The sequence below is a fragment of the Hippopotamus amphibius genome, chromosome 8 (genome assembly GCF_030028045.1).
Source record: "Hippopotamus amphibius kiboko isolate mHipAmp2 chromosome 8, mHipAmp2.hap2, whole genome shotgun sequence".
NCBI lineage: Eukaryota > Metazoa > Chordata > Mammalia > Artiodactyla > Hippopotamidae > Hippopotamus > Hippopotamus amphibius.
This window is the reverse complement of record NC_080193.1, coordinates 95,541,647-95,562,023: the sequence shown is the minus strand read 5'-3', so window position 1 is coordinate 95,562,023 and position 20,377 is coordinate 95,541,647. Positions and strand designations below refer to the sequence as shown.

The window sequence follows — 20,377 nt, the reverse complement described above, 5'->3', positions numbered from 1 at the left end:
ATATCAATTTGGACCCATTCATTTCTGGTAGGCTAGGGACTCTTCAGGATATCTGCCAACTTTAAATAGAGAAATATTTTAAAAATTAAGACCCTAAAAAGAATTTTTCAAGGGATTAAAAAATTTAAGGAATTGAGGGAATGAAAATTAAATGAGAATATGCCATATTACTTAAACAGTCTTTTCATATCAGTAATATCATGGGATAAATTTCCATATTCTATCGTAAAATTTCCCTAGTTCTGGCAAAATCTACAGACAAGCTTGTAGGCTTTTATTCTCACATTCCTTAATTTTCAAGGGTTCAATAATTAAGATCATGTATGTAGAATGCAGTTCTATACAATTTTTGTTGTTGGTAATTTCTTGCATCTTTACCTAGGTATCCGGAAGCTCTTACTGATCCTGCTTATAAGGGACAGATTCTCACCATGGCCAATCCTATCGTTGGGAATGGTGGAGCTCCTGACACTACTGCGGTGGATGAAATGGGACTCAGCAAATATTTGGAGTCCGATGGAATCAAGGTAGTACCAGTGATGACTATTTAAAAACTATAGTTGATTTATTTTAAGAATCTAGTCTGGACAAAGTTTCAGCTTAATCCTGTAATACAAATAAATTTATATTCTCAATCTCATTCCTAGGTGTATGAGAATAACTTCTATCATGACATTATTCTGAGTTTCATTTCTCAGGGAACTTTGGATTTATTCTTAATGCCATGCATAAAACTTGGCTTCATTTGGAAAAATGTTGTTATCATTTCAGATAACAACTATGCTACAAGAATTGGTCTTGAATCACCTTTTAAAAGGATTTTAAGAATAAGCTCTGTATCAATTATTTACCTTTTAAATCTTACTCTCTTTGGGAGATGAATAAAAGATAACTTGTATGCCAGCTAAAAGTAAACACAATTAAAATTTCCTATTCAACATAACTTGAATAATATCTTAGGGGTATGAACCATATAAACAATTCAATAATTTACACTCCAAATTCACCACTTTATTTTTGATTGGCTTGCACCGATCATTTAATTTAGCTCTATATATCACCATCTTCCCCAAACATTTAGTCTCCTTTAAATGTAAATTTAAAAATTATTTTATTCTCTACATACATTAAGCAAGTAATTATTAATTAGATTATTGATAAATGCCATAGTGGAAAAATATAGGGTGCTGAGATGGGGGACCTAGTTTAGTCTCAGGATTTGCAAACCAGATAAGACTGTCCCCAGTATGATAATTAAGGTAACAATTATATATCTTAAGAAAAATTTTGCATCATTTTCTTTTCTTTGTCTCCAAAATTTTAAGTGTGTCAGTGCGTATAGTAAAGCTTAAAATAATGTAAACTGACTCAAGACAAGTCGCAAGAGTGGGATAGTATTTTGTGATCACTTTTGAAAAATGACTGCCTGTCTTTCTAGGTTGCAGGTTTACTGGTGCTGAATTATAGTGATGACTACCACCACTGGCTGGCTACCAAGAGTCTAGGGCAATGGTTGCAGGAGGAGAAGGTGAGAAATGTGATAGGGCATCCAGCATCACCTAAGGAGGAATGATAGGGTCTGTGGAAAGTTGGGAAGGTGTATGTAATTGAAAGGGGCCAAACGGATGAGGCAGATCGTGCGGTTTGGGATCCTTTTGTTTCAGAGAGCAATTCCTTCAGGCTGAACTGTTACTGCAGGCTGAGCTGTCCAGAATTTAGTCTTTGAACACTGAGGACCTTATATTTCCGGTTTATCCACTAGGTGGCACTCACACATGCCACCTCTTCATTCTGGAAAAGGGTCAGAGAAAATTTTAGAATTTTCTGTTCTCTGGAGCAATGTAACCTCCCCCTCCCCTTTTAACCAGGATCTAGATATGTAACTTTGTGTCATGGATTCTAGTACTAGCTCTATCATTAACTAGCTATGTGACCTTGCTCAGGTCATGTTATCATACCATACTTTCTTAATTTTAATTCTTAATGAATATAAACAGATTGCCATCAAGTCTCAAGTCTTTTTGGGCTTAAAGTTTGTGACTCTGTGACCTATAATTAGATATCATCTCATTTGAAGTGATAAATGAAAAAAGTTACTAATTTATCTTATATCTTCCTTATTTTAAGTATTGTTTTCTAATCAGATAAGAGGATTCTCCTATTTTGAATGTCAGACATACTTAAACTTAACGGACCTGCTATATTAAGTTTCATTTCCAGTATTACTGTACCTGCTTTTTGTTAAGTTGTTACCGGGACTGTAATTGACAGAATATTATTCTGAAGAAGCTCTGCCTTTCTGATGAGCATCTACAAATTGAGACTAAATGTTGTCTCTTCCTAACAACTAAAAAAATCTTGATCTTGATTTCCTGGACCTCATTCTTGCTAAATTTTAGAAGAGAGAAGAAGGCATCTATATTATCTCCCAGGTCTTTTCTAGTTTCTTGTCAATTTTTGTTTGAATTGCCTCCTTGTAATTGTCATTCAGGAGACTCCTCCCTGCTCCCCTTAATGTTTCCTTTGTCCTATTTAGGCAACTGATATTATAGCTGCTGCTTTGTGTCAGATTTAATAGTTTAAGTATAAGCTTAATCCATGGTTTGTTAGTTTGTTTTTAAAATGTGCTTTGAATCTTCTTCCATGATCATAGACACATAGAGTAGGACAGGGTATAAAATAATAACCAGTTTACCTCCTTCTATGTGCAGGTGAGGGAAAACACCTTGTTCAAATATCACTCAGATAATTGGTGGAAGAAAAGAAACTAGAACCTGTTTCCTCATTCTTAACTCATTGCTTTTTCCCCTTTTATCCATGGGGAGTACGTTCCAAGACCTCCAGTGGATGCTTGAAATTGTGGATAGTACCAAACCCTATATATACTATGTTTTTTCCTATATGTACATACCTATGGTAAAGTCTAATTTATAAATTAGGCACAGTAAGGGAATATCTGAATTTTACGCATCACTACTCTTGTGCTTTGGAGCTATTAAGTAAAATAAGGGTCACTTGAACACAGTACTGTGATACCGCAACAGCTGACCTGATAATCCAAGTGACTACTAAGTGGCATCTGCTGGACAAAGCGGACGGTTCAGGTCCCAGGTGGGACAAAGCAAGATAGTGGGAGACTTCATCACCCTACTCAGAACTTATGAATTGTTCATTTCTGAAATTTTCCATTTAAAAAATGTTTTCAGACTATGGTTAATCACGGGTAACTGAAACCACAGAAAGCAAAACTGGGGATAAGAGGGGACCTACTATACCACATCCACTCAATCCAATCTAGTCAAAGCAACTAAAACAAATGGTAGTGTTGCCTGATTTACTAATTGGTTGGGCAAAATTTAATACAGCCTGACTACCTAGCAAGCCCCTTCAGGAAAACGCATTGATTGCCTACTATGTGCAGGAACTTGTGGCTCGCAACATGGATTTGCATATTATTTACATGTCTTTGCTTATGAAGTTAACAAATTCCATTATTTTAAAATATATATGTATATATAAGATTGTATTATATCACTTATTTAACATCCTGGATTCAAAACAACAAAACTGTAGCAGAAGATTGATGTTCAGAATTTCTCATTCTTCATTCTGTGGAAGGGTCTGGGTGTTAAGAGTCTCGTGCCCAACTGGAACAGCAATTTACCTTGTTCTTGCAACACAGTCACCCTGGGTCAGAGAAAAGAAGGAGTAGAACATTATTTACTGTTCAAGAAGATAGATGATGTTAAGTTTGTAACTTGAAAATACTATGCTGGACCTAATTTCCTCCAATTTTACTGTCACTACAATTTTTTTTTCTTACAGGTCCCTGCAATTTATGGAGTGGATACAAGAATGCTGACTAAAATAATTCGAGATAAGGTATGATAATCATATTTAGCCAAATCTATGTTTATATATATATGCTTTTTTCTCAGTGCTCAAGGAATCCATTGGTATGTAAAAGAACAAATCCTGCCAATTTCTGTCATTTGGGTCACTGTCATCCTGTTTTACTATTCCTGATGTAGTTTTCAAGACTGAATACTTGATTGGGATGTTTGTTACTGAATGGTTTTGAGATTAATTCACTCAGCAGTAGTTTATTGAGTGCCCACTCTATGTTCACTATCCCAAGGTAGTGGGACAAGTCAAGGCCTTTGTAATTCAGCTCATGTGACAGGGCATATGAAACAAGTGGAGAAGTTAATTAGGTGCATCACAATTTTGCCTAAAGTGAATACCTACCTGCTGAAAAATGCAAACCAGGAAGTGTATAGCACTGGGGCTGTTATTTGTTTAGTCCTCTTGGAGGAGTTTGTGAAATTAATGAGTTACATTTCACGAGTGTATTAAATGAGCCCTGCATGTGTTACCTCAATTATACAGTCTTTCTTGAGATTGTTCCAATGACCAAGATGAAGGTAAGTTTATCTTTTACTTTCATATCTGCTAGCTGAAATATTTGACCCTTCCTCTGAGAATATCTCATCACTATCTGCTTCCTTCTTCTTGTTATAAGAGGTGGACACTTTTTTTTTCTTACATGAAAACTTCATATCCCAGAAGAGAAACTTTATCTCATGAATGTTAACTAAATTCCGTTAATGCCACTAAAGTTTTCTCACTAAATTATATATGGTTTCTTTTTTTTTTTAGAACTTTTATTGAGATACAGTTAACATACAATAAACTGCATGTATTTAGAGTGTACAATTTGGTATCCCAATCTCCCAATTCATTCCCCCCCAACCCTCCCCGCTTTCCCCACTTGGTGTCCATATGTTTGTTCTCTACATCTGTGTCTCTATTTCTGTCTTGCAAACTGGTTGATTTGTACCATTTTTCTATAGTCCGCATATATGTGTTAATATATGGTATTTTTTCTCTTTCTGACTCACTTCACTCTGTATGACAGTCTCCAAGTCCATCCATGTCTCTAAAAATATCCCAGTTTCATTGCTTTTCACAGCTGAGTAATATTCCATTGTATATATGTACCACATCTTCTTTATCCATTCATCTGTTGATGGACATTTAGGTTGCTTCCATGCCCTGGCTATTGTAAATAGTGCTTCAATGAACATTGAAGTGCATGTGTCTTTTTGCATTATGGTGCACTCTGGGTATATGCCCAGCAGTGGGATTGCTGGGTCATGTGGTAACTCTATTTTTAGTTTTGCAAGGAACCTCCATACTGTTCTCCACAGTGGGTGTGTCAATTTACATTCCCACCAACAGTGCAAGAGCGTCCCCCTTCCTCCACATCCTCTCCAGCATTTACTGTTTGTAGATTTTCTGATGATGCCCATTCTGACCGGTGTGAGGTGATACCTCATTGTCGTTTTGATTTGCATTTCTCTAATAACTAGTGATGTTGAGCAGCTTTTCATGTGCCTCTTGGCCAACCATATGTCTTCTTTGGAGAAATGCCTATTTAGGTCTTCTGCCCATTTTTGGATTGGGTTGCTTGTTTTTTTGATATTGAGCTGCATGAACAGTTTATATATTTTGGAAATTAGTCCTTTGTCTGTTGATTCATTTGCAAATATTTTCTCCCATTCTGAGGGTTGTCTTTTCGTCTTGCTTATAGTTTCCTTTGCTGTGCAGAAGCTTTGAAGTTTCATTAGGTCCCACTTATTTATTTTTGTTTTTATTTCCATTACTCTAGGGGGTGGATCAGAAAAGATCTTGCTGTTATTTATGTCGAAGAGTGTTCTTCCTATGTTTTCCTCTAGGAGTTTTATAGTGTCTGGCTTTACATGTAGGTCTTTAATCCATTTTGAGTTTATTTTTGTGTATGGTGTTAGGAAGTGTTCTAATTTCATTCTTTTACACATAGCTGTTCAGTTTTGCCAGCACCACTTATGGAAGAGGCTGCCTTTTCTCCATTGTATATCCTTGCCTCCTTTGTCATAGATTAGTTGACCATAGTTTATCTCTGGGCTTTCTATCCTGTTCCATTGATCTATATTTCTTTTTTTGTGCCAGTACCATACTGTCTTGATCACTGTAGCCTTGTAGTATAGCCTGAAATCAGGAAGCCTGATTCCACCAACTCTGTCTTTCCTTCTCAAGATTGTTTTGGCTATTCGGGGTCTTTTGCATTTCCATACAAATCATAAACATTCTTGTTCTAGTTCTGTGAAAAATGCCTTGGTAATTTGATTGGGATTGCAATGAATCTGTAAATTGCTTTGGGTAGTGTAGTCATTTTCACAATGTTGATTCTTCCAATCCAAGAACATGGTATGTTCCTCCATCTGTTTGTGTCATCTGATTTCTTTCATTAGTGTCTTATAGTTTTCTGAGTACAGGTGTTTTACCTCATTGGTTAGGTTTATTCCTAGGTATTTTATTCTTTTTGTTGCCATGGTGAATGGGATTGTTTCCTTCAGTTCTCTTTTTGATCTTTCACTGTTAGTGTATAGAAATGCAAGAGATTTCTGTGTGTTAATTTTGTATCCTGCAACTTTACCAAATTCATTGATTAACTCAAGTAGTTTTCTGGTGGCATCTTTAGGATTTCCTATGTATAATATCATGTCATCTGCGAACGGTGACAGTTTTTCTTCTTCATTTCCAATTTGGATTCCTTTTTCTTCTCTGATTGCTGTGGCAAGGACTTCCAAAACTATGTTGAATAGTAGTGGCGAGAGAGGACATCCTTGTCTTGTTCCTGATCTTAGAGGGAATGCTTCTAGTTTTTCTCCATTGAGAATGATGTTTGCTGTGGGTTTGTCATATATGGCCTTTATGATGTTGAGGTAGGTTCCCTCTATGCCCACCTTCTGGAGAGTTTTTATCATACATGGGTGTTGAATTTTGTCAAAAGCTTTTTCTGCATCTATTGAGATGATCATGTGGTTTTCATCCTTCAATTTGTTAATATGGTGTATCACATTGATTGATTTGCGTATATTGAAGAATCTTTGCATTCCAGGGATAAACCCCACTTGATCGTGGTGTATAATCCTTTTAATGTGTTGTTGGATTCTGTTGGCTAGTATTTTGTTGAGCATTTTCACATCTAAATTCATCAGTGATGTTGGTCTGTAATTTTCTTGTTTTGTAGTATCTTTGTCTGGTTTTGGTATCAGGGTGATGGTGGCCTCATAAAATTAGTTTGGGAGTGTTCCTTCCTCTGCAATGTTTTGGAAGAGTTTGAGAAGGATGGGTGTTAGCTCTTCTCTAAATATTTGATAAAATTCACCTGTGAATCCATCTGGTCCTGGACTTTTGTTTGTTGGGAGACTTTTAATCACAGTTTCAATGTCATTACTTGTGATTGGTCTGTTCATATTTTCTCTGTCTTCCTGATTCAGTCTTGGAAGGTTATACCTTTCTAAGAATCTGTCCATTTCATCCAGGTTGTCCATTTTATTGGCATATAGTTGTTTGTAGTAATCTCTTAGGGTGCTTTTTATTTCTGCCATGTCTGTTGTAACTTCTGTTTCCTTTCTAATTTTATTGATTTGAGTCCTCTCCCTCTTTTTCTTGATGCATCTTGCTAGAGGTTTATCAACTTTATTTATCTTCTCAAAGAACCAGCTTTTAGTGTTATTGATTTTTGCTATTGTTTTCTTTGTTTCTATTTCATTTATTTCTACTCTGATCTTTATGATTTCTCTCCATCTACTAACTTTGGGTTTTGTTTGCCCTTCTTTGTCTAGTTTCTTTAGGTGTAAGGTTAGATTGTTTATTTGGGGTTTTTCTTGTTTCTTGAGGTAGGATTGTATTGCTATAAACTTCCCTCTTAGAACTGCCTTTGCTGCATCCCATAGGTTTTGGATTGTTGTGTTTTCATTGTCATTTGTCTCTAGGTTTTTTTGGATTTCCTCTAATTTCTTCAGTGATCTCTTGGTTATTTAGTAGCGTATTGTTTAGCCACCATGTGTTTATGTTTTTTACAGTTTTTTTTCTTGTAATTGATTTCTAATCTCATAGCATTGTGGTCGGAATAGATGCTTGATATGATTTCAATTTTCTTGAATTTACCAAGGCTTGATTTGTGACCCAAAATGTGATCTATCCTGGAGAATGTTCCATGTGCATTGGAGAAGAATGTGTAATCTGCTGTTTTTGGATGTAATGTCCTATAGATATCTATTAAATCAAGCTGATTTATTGTGTCATTTAAAGCTTGTGTTTCCTTATTAATTTTCTGTGTGGATGATCTGTTCATTGGTGTAATTGGGGTGTTAAAGTCCCCCACTATTATTGTGTTACTGTCAATTTCCTCTTTCATAGTCATTAGCATTTCACTTACATGTTGAGGTGCTCCTATATTGGGTGCATATTTATTTATAATTGTTATCTCTTCTTCTTGGATTGATCCCTCAATCTTTATGTAGTGTCCTTTCTTGTCTCTTGTAACATTTTTTATTTTAAAGTCTATTTTATCTGATATGACTATTGCTACTCCAGGTTTCTTTTGATTTCCATTTGCATGGAATATATTTTTCCATCCCCTCACTTTCAGTCTGTATGTGTCCCTAGGTCTGAAGTGGGTCTCTTGTAGACAGCATATATGTGGGTCTTGTTTTTGTATCCATTCAGCCAGTGTGTGTCTTTTGGTTGGGGCATTTAGTCCATTTACATTCAAGGTAATTATTGATATGTATGTTCCTATTACCATTTTCTTAATTGTTTTGTTTTTGATTTTGTAGGTCCTTTTCTTCTCTTATGTTTCCCACTTAGAGAAATTCCTTTAGCATTTGTTGTAGGGCTGGTTTGGTGGTGCTGAATTCTCTTAGCTGTAGCTTGTCTATAAAGCTTTTGATTTCTCTGTCAAATCTGAATGAAATCCTTGCTGGGTAGAGTATTCTTGGTTGTAGGTTCTTCCCTGTCATCACTTGAAATATATCATGCCACTCCCTTCTGGCTTGCAGAGTTTCTGCTGAGAAATCAGCTGTTAACCTGATGGGAGTTCCCTTGTATGTTGTCATTTTTCCCTTGTTGCTTTTAATAACTTTTCTCTGTCTTTAATTTTTGTCAGTTTGACTACTATATGTCTTAGCTTGTTTCTTCTTGGGTTGATCCAGCCTGGGACTCTCTGCACTTCCTGGACTTGGGTAGCTATTTCCTTTCTCATGTTAGGGAAGTTTTCTACTATAATCTCTTCCAATATCTTCTCGGGTCCTTTCTCTCTCTCTTCTCCTTCTGGGACCCCTATAATGCGAATGTTGGTGCATTTAACATTGTCCCAGAGGTCTCTTAGGCTGTCTTCTGTTCTTTTCATTCCTTTTTCTTTATTCTTTTCCACATCAGTGATTATCACCATTCTGTCTTCCAGGCCACTTATTTGCCCTTCTGCCTCAGTTAATCTGCTATTGGTTTCTTCTAGTGTATTTTTCATTTCAGTTATTGTATTGCACATCTCTGTTTGTTTGCTCTTTAATTCTTCTAGGTCTTTGGTAAACTTTTCGATCTTTGCATCCAGTCTTTTTTCAAAGTCCTGGATCATCTTCACCATCATCATTCTGAATTCTTTTTCTGGAAAGATGCCTATCTCCTCTTCATTTAGTTGTCTTTCTGGGGTTTTCGCTTGTCCCTTCATCTGGTACAAAGTCCTCTGCTTTTTCATTTTCTCTGTCTTTCTGTGGCTGTGGTTTTCAGTTCCACAGGAAGAAATGCTGCTGATACTGCTTGATTCTGTTGTCTGTGCTCTTGTGGAGGAAGCTATCTAGGAGGCTCATGTGTGCTTCCTGATGGGAGGGACTGATGGTGGGTTGGGCTGGGTGGGTGGAGCTCAGTAAGACTTTAATCTGCTTGTCTGCCAATGGGTGGGGCTGTGTTCCCGTCTTGTTTGATGTTTGGCCTGAGGCTACCTAGCACTGGAGCTTACAGGCTCTTTGATGGGACTAATGGCAGACTCTGTGAGGGCTAACGCCAATGAGCACTTCCCAGATCCCCGCCCCCAGTGTCCCTGTCTCCTCAGTGATCCATAGCTGCCCCCTACCTCCGCAGGCAACCCTCCAACACCAGCAGGTAGGTCTGGTTCAGTCTCCTATGGGGTCACTGCTCCTTTCCCCTGGGTCCTGGTGAGCACACTTTTTTGTGTGCCCTCCAAGAGTGGAGTCTCTGTTTCCCCCAGTCCTGTAGAGGTCATGCAATCAAATCCCACTGGCTTTCAAAGTCTGATTCTCTGGGGATTCCTCCCCCCATTGCTGGACTCCCAGGTTGGGAAGCCTGACGTGTGGCTCAGAACCCTCACTTTAGTGGGTGGACTTCTGTGGTATAACTATTCTCCAGCTTGTGAGTCACCCACCCAGCATTTATGGGATTTAATTTTAATGTGATTGTGCCCCTCCTACCATCTCATTGCAGCTTCTCCTTTGTCTCTGGATGTGGGGTGTCTTTTTTGGTGAGTTCTGGAGTCTTTCTGTTGATGATTGTTCTGCAGTTAGTTGTAATTCTGGTGCTCTTGCAAGAGGGAGTGAGCACACATCCTCCTACTCCGCCATCTTGATCCGTCTCTATATATGGTTTCTTAAAAAAGAAAAAAAGATACAATTTCAAAGTGAAAAAGATTCTTCAGGAAAATCTGTTGTAGATTCCTTGTTAGAATATATATTGACACAGGATCTCTGTAAATGGAAAGAACAACTTTTTTTTTTTAATTTTATTTATTTATTTATTATTTTTTGGGGGTACACCAAGTTCAATCAACTGTTTTTATACACATATCCCCATATTCCCTCCCTTCCTTGACTCCCCACCACCCTCAAGTCCCCCCCACCCTCCCTGCCCCAGTCCTCTAAGGCATCTTCCATCCTCGAGTTGGACTGCCTTTGTTATACAATAACTTCCCACTGACTATCTATTTTACAGTTGGTAGTATATGTAAATAAAAATAAGTATATATAAATTTAAAATAAGAACATGGCCACATACCCATGACCAGAAGGAAGACAGTAAGAATTTATGCAATTCTTCTACTCTACCTGTGATTTTATTCCCTCCCCCCTGATTTTCCTGATAAAAGATGTTAGTGAGATTATATATCCCAGGTAGATTTTTGTGTTTTCTTAGCCCAGTGATGTTGTGGGAGTAGTAAACAATGATTAGGGTGCCAGAATGGGAGAGAAATAAAATTGGGAAATTCAATTCAAGCTGTAGATTTGGTAGGTTGAATAGAATATAGTCAAGCCTAGTAATTTGGGTAGTAATTTGGGAAAATACAAGACCATATTATGTTCTTCATGTAATATGTGAAATGTGAACCCTGCTTTTATCAGAGGTAGTTAGGGTTTCAAAATTTGGCTGAATAGATTAGCACAGACAAAATAATAATATTGCCTGTTGTATTTGATTATGAGTGATATGGGCTCATATTAAAAATGTATGTTGTGGCTTTCAGTTCTACTAGTCTTAGGTTGAAAAGTAAGGGTGTTTCTCACTCAGTATGCTTTAGGAAAAAGGGAATGAAACTGAAAACCAAATTTCAAAATTAGGGATCCATAAATATAGTCAAGGAATTCTATGATTTGCATTATAAAGTAAGTGGAGACCACCATGAAACTTAATAATCCAGTATGGAAGTGAAAGGTGGTTTTTGGTATTTTTCCCAGAGTGTGAGTACTCTGGTTTTCATAATCATACTGAAATAGCCGTCTGAATGATGTGCTGGTACTAACTCACTCCCAAGTTACTTCTTCCACTAAGGAATACATTTCAAAGAGAAATAAAGGCTTTCTTCTATTTCCTTCAATGCAACAATTTCCTTGGAGAAAAGCAAATCAATGAATTATTTTGACTTGTTCCCCCCTCAATAAATTCTTGATTACTAAATATAACATACCATTTTTCTAAGTAGGTCAAACTAGACTTACTAACAAATAAGTAAATCTCAAGACAGATAAGAATATAACAACATTTGCCATGTTCAAGCTAACAAGGCTAATTTGTGAAAACTTTACAGAGGGCTAAGCATTCTCTTAAGTTCAAGCCCTCATTAGCATGTCCAAAGTGGAGAACCTTTTCATCGCCACTCCTCAAAGTTTGTAATTTACACAGTATTTCACATTTTTTTGTGTGAATTTTACTCTTTAATACATTTCCATTCTTTTTCAAGTTTCAGTGATTTTTTAGGCTTGTTTTTTTCTTCTTAATCGATTATTTTGTCAACATTTCCTACGAAATAGCTTTAGGTCATAAGTACTCTAAGTACTCTGATTTGCACCTACTGGAGACCCGGATTCTGCTGCCTTTTGACTTTGCTTACCCCAGGTGACTATCTCAGCCCTAAAAGAAGTAATTGTACTTCCCGTAGTGTTTCCCAAAATGTACCACGCAAATTGCTTCAACTTTCCAAGTTGAGAACAGGAAGATCTTCTGTTGATGGTTATGAGTATTTATAAAGACATCTGAATATTGGAGCAGCTGCGTAAGTCCCTGTGAATTTATATTGTCAGCACCTGCATCATTGCCCCCTGTTGACTGTCTAATTTTTTAATTTGATAGGGTACCATGCTTGGGAAGATTGAATTTGAAGGTCAATCTGTAGACTTTGTGGATCCAAATAAGCAGAATTTGATTGCTGAGGTTTCAACCAAGGTGAGAGATTTTCCTTCATATTTTGTATTTTTATATTTTATTCCCTTTATACCTTCCTTTTTTTATAATATCAAAATCTTCATTTAGGTAGAGGTCATCTTCCAGAAGCATCAGAGTTAGGGAAAAAATGGTCTCATAGCAGCTAAAATTGATATATTATAAAAATCGATGCATTTAAAGTTAGTAAATTTACTTACAGGGAAACCTTCATAGCCTGATTTAGAGTCTGTCTATTATTATTTTAACTTTTCTTCTTTCCTCTTGTGGTTCCTTAGCTTAAGACTTTAACAATGTCAAATAAAAGGGTCATTCAATTGCCAAAGACAGGTACAGTGACAATCAGGAGTCACAGCTAATGGGCTGCCAGAGAGTCAAGAGCACTTTGTAGAAATCAGACCCAGTACAATAGTCAGAATCTGGGGTCATATTGTGCAGGGAAAAGTATTCCTGCTTACGCTGAAGATTTAGTGTATTATAGCTCAGCTCAAAAAGTAGTATTCATGATGATGACTGTATCACCCCAAAGTTGGATATGCTTACTCTATATTTACAAGAAGGAATGAATATATCTTAGAAAGATGTGTTGATTTTGATTGAGTATCTGTTGATGTAGTTGTGAGTCTCTTAGACTACAGTCTCTGTCCTTGAGGACTGTAGAGTTTAGAGGGGTAGGCAAACAAGTAAACCATGGAGAGAATACTGTGATAAATGCTCTCCTTGGAATGTGCATGGGGTATCATAAAGGTATTTGTGGGGGAAACATCCAGTGAAAGAGGTGGATCAGGGGAGGCTCTGCAAAGGGGTTAGGCTTGTTCTGAGACATAAAGAGCAAGTTGGTAGATGGAGAACTAGGAGAACTTCCTTTCAGGCAGAGGAAATGGCATGTGTTGAAAGGGACAGAGGTATGAAACATTATGGTGTGTTTGAAGAGTTACGTGTAGTTTGGTGTGGCTGACCAAAGGGTTCTCACATTTGGCTAAAGATTAGTGGAGATGGACAGGGCTAGAACTAGAGGGTTTAGTATCATTGGCTAAATAAATCAACCAAACTGGAAACTATTGGAAACTCATTTGGCATCATTTTGGAGCAAAGTAAACTGGATAAAAGAGCAGGTAACTAGAAAGTTATTGCCACTAATTAGGACAAAACTCATGAAAGCCTACCTGAGCAGTAACAGCAGAAAAAGAGATAGCAGGATGACTTAGACAAGTAGGAGAAAGAGGTTTCAACATATTTCCCTATGAAATGATTTGTTTAAGACACTGTGTGATAGAAGGCTATTTTTATAGAATTTTAGTGTTTAGAACTACCTTGGGGATGTAGTCTAACATTTTCCAAACGTGAGAAGTATTGGCCTGGAGAAAGTCACCTTAAAAAATTCTATGGTCAAATAAAGTTGAAAAACACTGCTTAGTATACTTCTCTCTTGGAGAGTCCGAGCTAATTCATCTATTCCAGTTTCTGTGAGGTCTTACTTCTGTCATTCTATATGGAGAGTATATGGTGTGTTTGGGTCGATACCAGATTGCAAATTTCATCTAAAACCTTTAACAAACTTTGAAATCATTCTAAATTCAGAATGTGCTAGCTGACTCTTGAAGCTGGCACCAGTGTGGGCGCCCAGCCTTCTAGGCTTTCTCTCTCTCTATTTCTATTATTTCTTCTTTTATGACTTTGGGGAACTGCTTCTTGGGTAAATGCCTGTGAAAATGGATCTGACTCCAAGCAGTGCTTAAAACACAGGTAATGATTATGATATGCTCTGGGATCCTTTTATGAAGTCTACCATTTAAATGCAAATGATTGCGCAGTAACCTAAAGGGACCAGTGGTCTACACTAGCTTAGCAATTCCTCTGACTCAGACTGATTTTATCCATTAGTCCTACTGCATAAGCTTAATGCACAGTAGCTCTGCCTCATCCAAACTTTATTGCAAGTTGAGGATCAAGTGGTATTTAAAGCATGATGTATCTATTACTACATCTGCTTGGTGCTGAATCAGGCAATAATACTTAGAAATTCCATTGCTACTGGTTGTTAATGAGGCAAAACATGGGAAAGATGGTTGTTAATTATGGAAGCAACCAATTTCTTCGGGATAATTGTTATTACTGTAATCAACATTTTATACAAAACAGCAAAATTCTTTGTTCTCATGAAAAAGATAGAGTTTGTGGCATTTGCTGTGCCTTTCTTACAAATTGATTTTTAACTGCCAGCCACTCCCTAGTAGTTAGCAATCAATCTGTTACCAAGTGCAGATCATTCTGAGATGTGTTTATGATATTGGTGTGTTGCCCATATCTGGACCTTCTCTCTGACTCTGGTTTTTAAAACGGCAGGATGTCAAGGTGTACGGCAAAGGAAATCCCACAAAAGTGGTAGCTGTAGACTGTGGGATAAAAAACAATGTAATCCGCTTACTAGTGAAGGTAAGTAATTTGTTCCATTTCAAGGATGGGGGTTTCTAATATTGATCATTAGTGTTAATCTGATTTCCTCTATCTGTTTCAGAGGAAGCTTGTGTATTTTGTCATAATGTCAGGGGATATACTCTCTTCTTGTTGCCTTTGATCTATGAGATAACACATTTATCCCTGTTAAAATTAGCAATGTAGATTACTGTTAAAAAAAAAAAACCCTCAGAGGCCACAGAAACACAGAAGAAAATGATGACTGTTCTTTTCACTTACTGACTGACATTCTGAGACATGACACACTCAGTTTCTTGGGGTTTAGAGATAACCAGAAAGCTAGTCAGTAGGAGAGCTCCCCCTTTGGCTTACATTTATTATGGACCACATGTTTGTAGGGATCATGCCCTGATATCATACAAACTTGCACATTACTTTATATCAACTCTTAGAGAACCAATTGATATTAGACCTTAAAAATACTTGAGGAGAACATAACCATTATTACAATGTTTTCTTAAACATTGTTTTGTTGGGATTTCTCCTTCTCCTCTTTCTCTCTTTGTCTCTGTCTCTTTGTCTTTCTGTCTCTCTTATATACTTGCACTCCACCCCTAGATATATTTGCATAACATCAAATTAGCATGGGTAAAGGAGAATTCTTCAATTCACTTTCTTTTTGTTACAGAATATCAGCAACATCCAATCATGGTTTTGAATGCTGGTAAATTTTAATAACAAAAATGTGCGTGGACCCTTAAATAGTGGATGCCATAGATGGCCTAGCCATATCTCCATCTCATTTTAACATTTTAAGGCATTTTGTCCATCTTCTAACTGCAAGTGTCTGCATCCCATTGCCTGAGAGCCCTCTTTGGTTGGTTGGAGGCTGCGGGCAGGCAGGAAATGACATAGAATTAATGATTGCTGGAGCAGCCCCAATCAATGACAGTGTGTAAATTTTCCAGCCCCTTTGTCACATGGCTGGGATGCCTTTAGGTGAATGTTATACACTGGCTCTCAGAATTCCCCAGTGGGCTGAAGCTCCATTTGTTCATTGTGGTAAATGCCTGATATTAGGATCTTTCCTCGTGTTGCTTTCTATTGGTATTTCCTGGAAATCCTTCCAAAGAAACTTTCTCTCAAATTCTTATCTCTGGAAATGCTGCTAGGAAACAATCAAAGACTTCTTCCCATCCTATACAACTCTTGTACAGAAAAGTTCTAATTTTTCTACCAGAGTATAGATATTACAGATAGTATAAGAAAACCCTAGGAAAGAAGACTGATTAAAATTTGGTCAGACAAAAAATGCAGAATTGAAAAAGGTGAGAGTTGGACCAAATTAAATTTTGGAGAAAATGGATTTATCTTCTTTTTTGCATCTCCCTCTCCTGGAGGTAGCGAAGATAACCTGTATTCATGTGTGCCCAGTCATGCAGCCTTTAGGTCTGCAAGCTCTTGAAGTGCAGGAAAGTGTGGGAAAGTGCATTGTCTATTTTTTTCAGAATCAAAACTGAAATGGTGTTTTTTTTCTTCACTTTCTATTCTAGGGTCCATTTACATCACACAAAATATGAGTCACCAAAGAATTTTTTGCTCAGCATTATTTATTTGAATTGTGTACTCTGTTTCCCTTCCCTTTAGGGAGTAATTAGCCAAGAGAAGGCTTACCACTTTGGCAAAGAAAAATATTATTAAATTGACCATTCTTGTGTTTCTGTTCCAGCGAGGAGCAGAAGTGCACGTAGTGCCTTGGAATCATGATTTCACCAAGATGGAGTATGATGGGCTTTTAATTGCCGGAGGACCTGGGAACCCAGCTCTTGCACAACCACTAATTCAGAATGTCAAAAAGGTGCAGTGAACCTGGGATAATGTGTGTCTGTGTGTGAAGTGGTGGGAGACTGGTCTGCATGGCTGAAAATGCTGTAATATATTTTATTTATACAAGTAATTTTTAGGACCCCTATTTGTGACCTCTGAGGCAATGTCAGCACAGATAGTGTATAGGGGGAACCAACAAGGAGACAATTCCACAGGAAGAAGACAAAGAACTTTAGGCAAAGTAACTGGGACTGTGTCCTTGAGTGCAGAGAGCTGGAGTCCGAGCTCCAAATGTATTGTCTGTACATTTGTAAAATGAGAACTTGTATTCCTCACCGTGACCTTGGGACCTGGAAGACCTTTAAGAGAAATATTAAATTAGATTTAGTTTAGTCTGGATATTAAGTACATTCTATTGAATTTTAATGCTACAAATTGTCAATCCTGTCCTTATTTATAGTCTAACTTTTTATTCAATTACTATTCTCTTTACCTTGTAAATTAAGGGGAAAAAAGGATGCTTCATTTTATTCCTTCAGAGATTGCATTTTTGGGAAACGTTCTTCTGGATTAACAAAATTTTCCCCTGATTTAGATCTTGGAGAGCGATCGCAAGGAGCCGTTGTTTGGAATCAGTACAGGAAATTTAATAACAGGATTGGCTGCTGGTGCCCAAGCCTACAAGATGTCCATGGCCAACAGGTAAGGCAGTTATGCTTCTGTTTACATGTCAAACTGGCTCTGAAATACTGTTAGTAACTAAACTGAAAAGGCTTAGAGAACTTACATGCCATTTTGTTCAGAGTAAATAGATAACCACACTATTACATGGTTCACTGTTGTCTGACTACCTGATACCACTTTTATTGCATTTTTGAAAGGCGGCCTTCTCTAACGATAACTTTGCCATAGTTTAAAGTTATTTTCCTTTCCTTGGCATAAACTGAAGTTATAATACTCAATCAAATGATATTCCAAGGGAAATTGTTCTGATTTTAAGCTTGATTTCAGAGCACTGGTAACAGTGTAAAACTCTAGTGTGATTTAAGAACTGAGAAATCTTCAGATCCTCTTGGTTTTACTTCCTTACCCCAAATGATGTTAATTTATTCAACATTCAACCTTCACTCACAGTCCACCCTCCACATAAAATATAATTCAAAATGATTCCGGACTGAGTAGTTATCTCTTTATTATCCCCCAAGAACTCTTTTTTGGCTTTAAAATCACTGTAGCTCCCTTAAAATAAGTTGCTTATATTTGTCTGTCTCTGTTAAGCTAGTGAGCAAATCTTAGCTTTTTGTTCTGAGTGCAATTCCCCTTTTCTAAAACCAATTGTGGAAGTTTAATAGACCTGATATTTAACACACAACACAGCTTCCTGAATTGATTTTTGTTGCTAAAATTATTGGGATTAACTATCTGTGACATTTCTCATAGAGTAATTTTCACTAAGCAATTGAAACTTTTGAATTTTAATAGGCTTTTCTTGTTCACTATTTTACAACTAATGCATTTATATTCTTTTCTTCACTTTTCCTTTTCCATATTCTTTTTCACCTTTTCTTTCCAGAGGGCAGAATCAACCTGTTTTGAATATCACCAACAGACAGGCTTTCATTACTGCTCAGAATCATGGCTATGCCCTGGACAGCACCCTTCCTGCTGGTTGGAAACCACTTTTTGTGAATGTCAATGATCAAACAAATGAGGTAAGTGCTCTGAATACACCTGTTGAGTGAGTGATGAGAAATGCAGGACTTTTAATACTCTGTTTTACAAACGCCTTTCCCTTGTTTATGTGGGCTTTTCTGGGGGGGGTGTGTGTGTGGAGGAATTCTTATTATAGATTATTTCCCATAGCCCTCTACTTTTTAAAATGTCATTTCTCTTTGTCTTATTCTCTCATTGGTTGACTCATTAAGATCCACAATTTGAGTGGTTAATCAATGGCTGTCTTACACATTCACTGCTAACAGTGATTGGTGGAGGTCTGTTTGAGCCCAGTATGCGTGTGTCTCTGGGATGCACTTAGCACTGAAGTAGCCTTTGAGAAGACCTTTGGAGAAGTAATTTAAGAGTTGCAGAAGAGAAGAGGATTTGAGGTTATTCTGAACAGAGCCTAGAGGGGTCTCAAAGGCTATAGACCAAATCAGTTGTTTTTTAATAAGGGAAACACATCGGTTGAATGTTCATTGGCCTATTTTTATTAGTACTGTTTGTTTTTAGAATGTTCTCAAACTTTTAACTTGGTTTTTAAAATTTGAATTTTATTGTCCGCTGAATCATACCTAGTTCTGGCTGACATTCATTGTTACTGAAGGAATTTCTTCCCATTTCTTATTCCTTTAGGGGATTATGCATGAGAGCAAACCCTTCTTTGGTGTGCAATTCCACCCAGAAGTCAGCCCAGGGCCAACGGACACTGAGGTATGTCAGAAAGATGAGGCCTATTATATATTAAATTTTTTAAAAATCAGAAATGTACTTATGTGAAAAATTGAGAAACCAAAATGATAACCTAGGTGGTCTTGCTACAGAGCATTCTTAAAAACAGTGCTTTGATAACACCCATATTGTATGAAAATTTCCCCATGAATATCATGGAGGAAATTTCTATCTTTTTAAAAATTTAAAGTGGGAAAGCCCTTAAGAAACTGATGCAATGTGATTTTTATTTAAACGATTATCATTCTAATATATTTAGTTCTGAAATTTACAATTGTTGTACTATGCAAATGAATTCCCTCTTGCTCTCTCATTCTCATAACTGAAATGAAATTTTAATCCCCCATCTGTGACTTCACAAAAATCCCTATGGCAACTGGTTGTGTAGCCACGAAGGCAGAATAAACAGCAGCAGGAGCAGGAAGAAGGGCAGGGGTGTAGGGAGTGGGGAGGGTATGCATGCACATACACACGAGTCAGATGGCTTAAGAAAAGAACCGTAAGGAATGCTTAGAGGAGTTTTGTTTTTAATTTAAATATTTTTAATTTTTCCTGTGAGCTTTTGGTTCAATGTTCAAGAACATCTTTCCAAACAAGAGGTTGCGGTGATACTCGGAAAAATCTGAGAAACCTGGAGAGACTCTTCCTCTTCCACACCCTAGGGCCCCCGGTAGTAATGCTGATAATTCTTCCTTGTCAGCAGATGCTCTCAGAAAAGACACTTAGGTAAAATGAAGAGAAGAATAAAAATTTTCCCTTTGTAGACTCTACTTTCTCATCTCTGAGTTGCCTTTTTAGATATTTCTGTTTTGTTCTTGTTTTAATATTGTTAGGAAAGAATGGTTCTTAATAGCCAAAGTCAGTACAATATTACCTACCCATGATGACTCTGAAAAATAGAATTTAGTTACTTACATCTATTGCCTAATGCATGCTAAATAGTTTTTAAACTTAAAATTTAAGTTATTTGCCTATAGTAGTACTTCAGATTAGGAACACTGAAATTAAGATGTGTGATATCTGGTATCACTTAGTTCTTTTTTTTCCTGTCCTGCCAAATAGTTGCAAAATGAATATCTTTGTTGAAATTTGTCATGTCTAGTGCAACAATGGAAGTAAAATCATTGAT

General features: G+C 37.0%; 1 protein-coding gene across 1 annotated transcript in view; it reads left to right on the top strand.

The window, feature by feature from the left end:
* Nucleotides 1-20,377, top strand: part of CPS1 (carbamoyl-phosphate synthase 1) — a 126,524-nt gene that overhangs the window by 24,956 nt on the left and 81,191 nt on the right. The window contains exons 3-11 of the mRNA XM_057745630.1: nucleotides 383-527; nucleotides 1,439-1,528; nucleotides 3,826-3,882; nucleotides 12,466-12,558; nucleotides 14,902-14,991; nucleotides 16,703-16,831; nucleotides 17,396-17,502; nucleotides 18,374-18,512; nucleotides 19,153-19,230. Of these exons, the coding sequence (XP_057601613.1) occupies nucleotides 383-527; nucleotides 1,439-1,528; nucleotides 3,826-3,882; nucleotides 12,466-12,558; nucleotides 14,902-14,991; nucleotides 16,703-16,831; nucleotides 17,396-17,502; nucleotides 18,374-18,512; nucleotides 19,153-19,230 (928 nt within the window). The remainder of the gene's footprint in view (nucleotides 1-382; nucleotides 528-1,438; nucleotides 1,529-3,825; nucleotides 3,883-12,465; nucleotides 12,559-14,901; nucleotides 14,992-16,702; nucleotides 16,832-17,395; nucleotides 17,503-18,373; nucleotides 18,513-19,152; nucleotides 19,231-20,377) is intronic.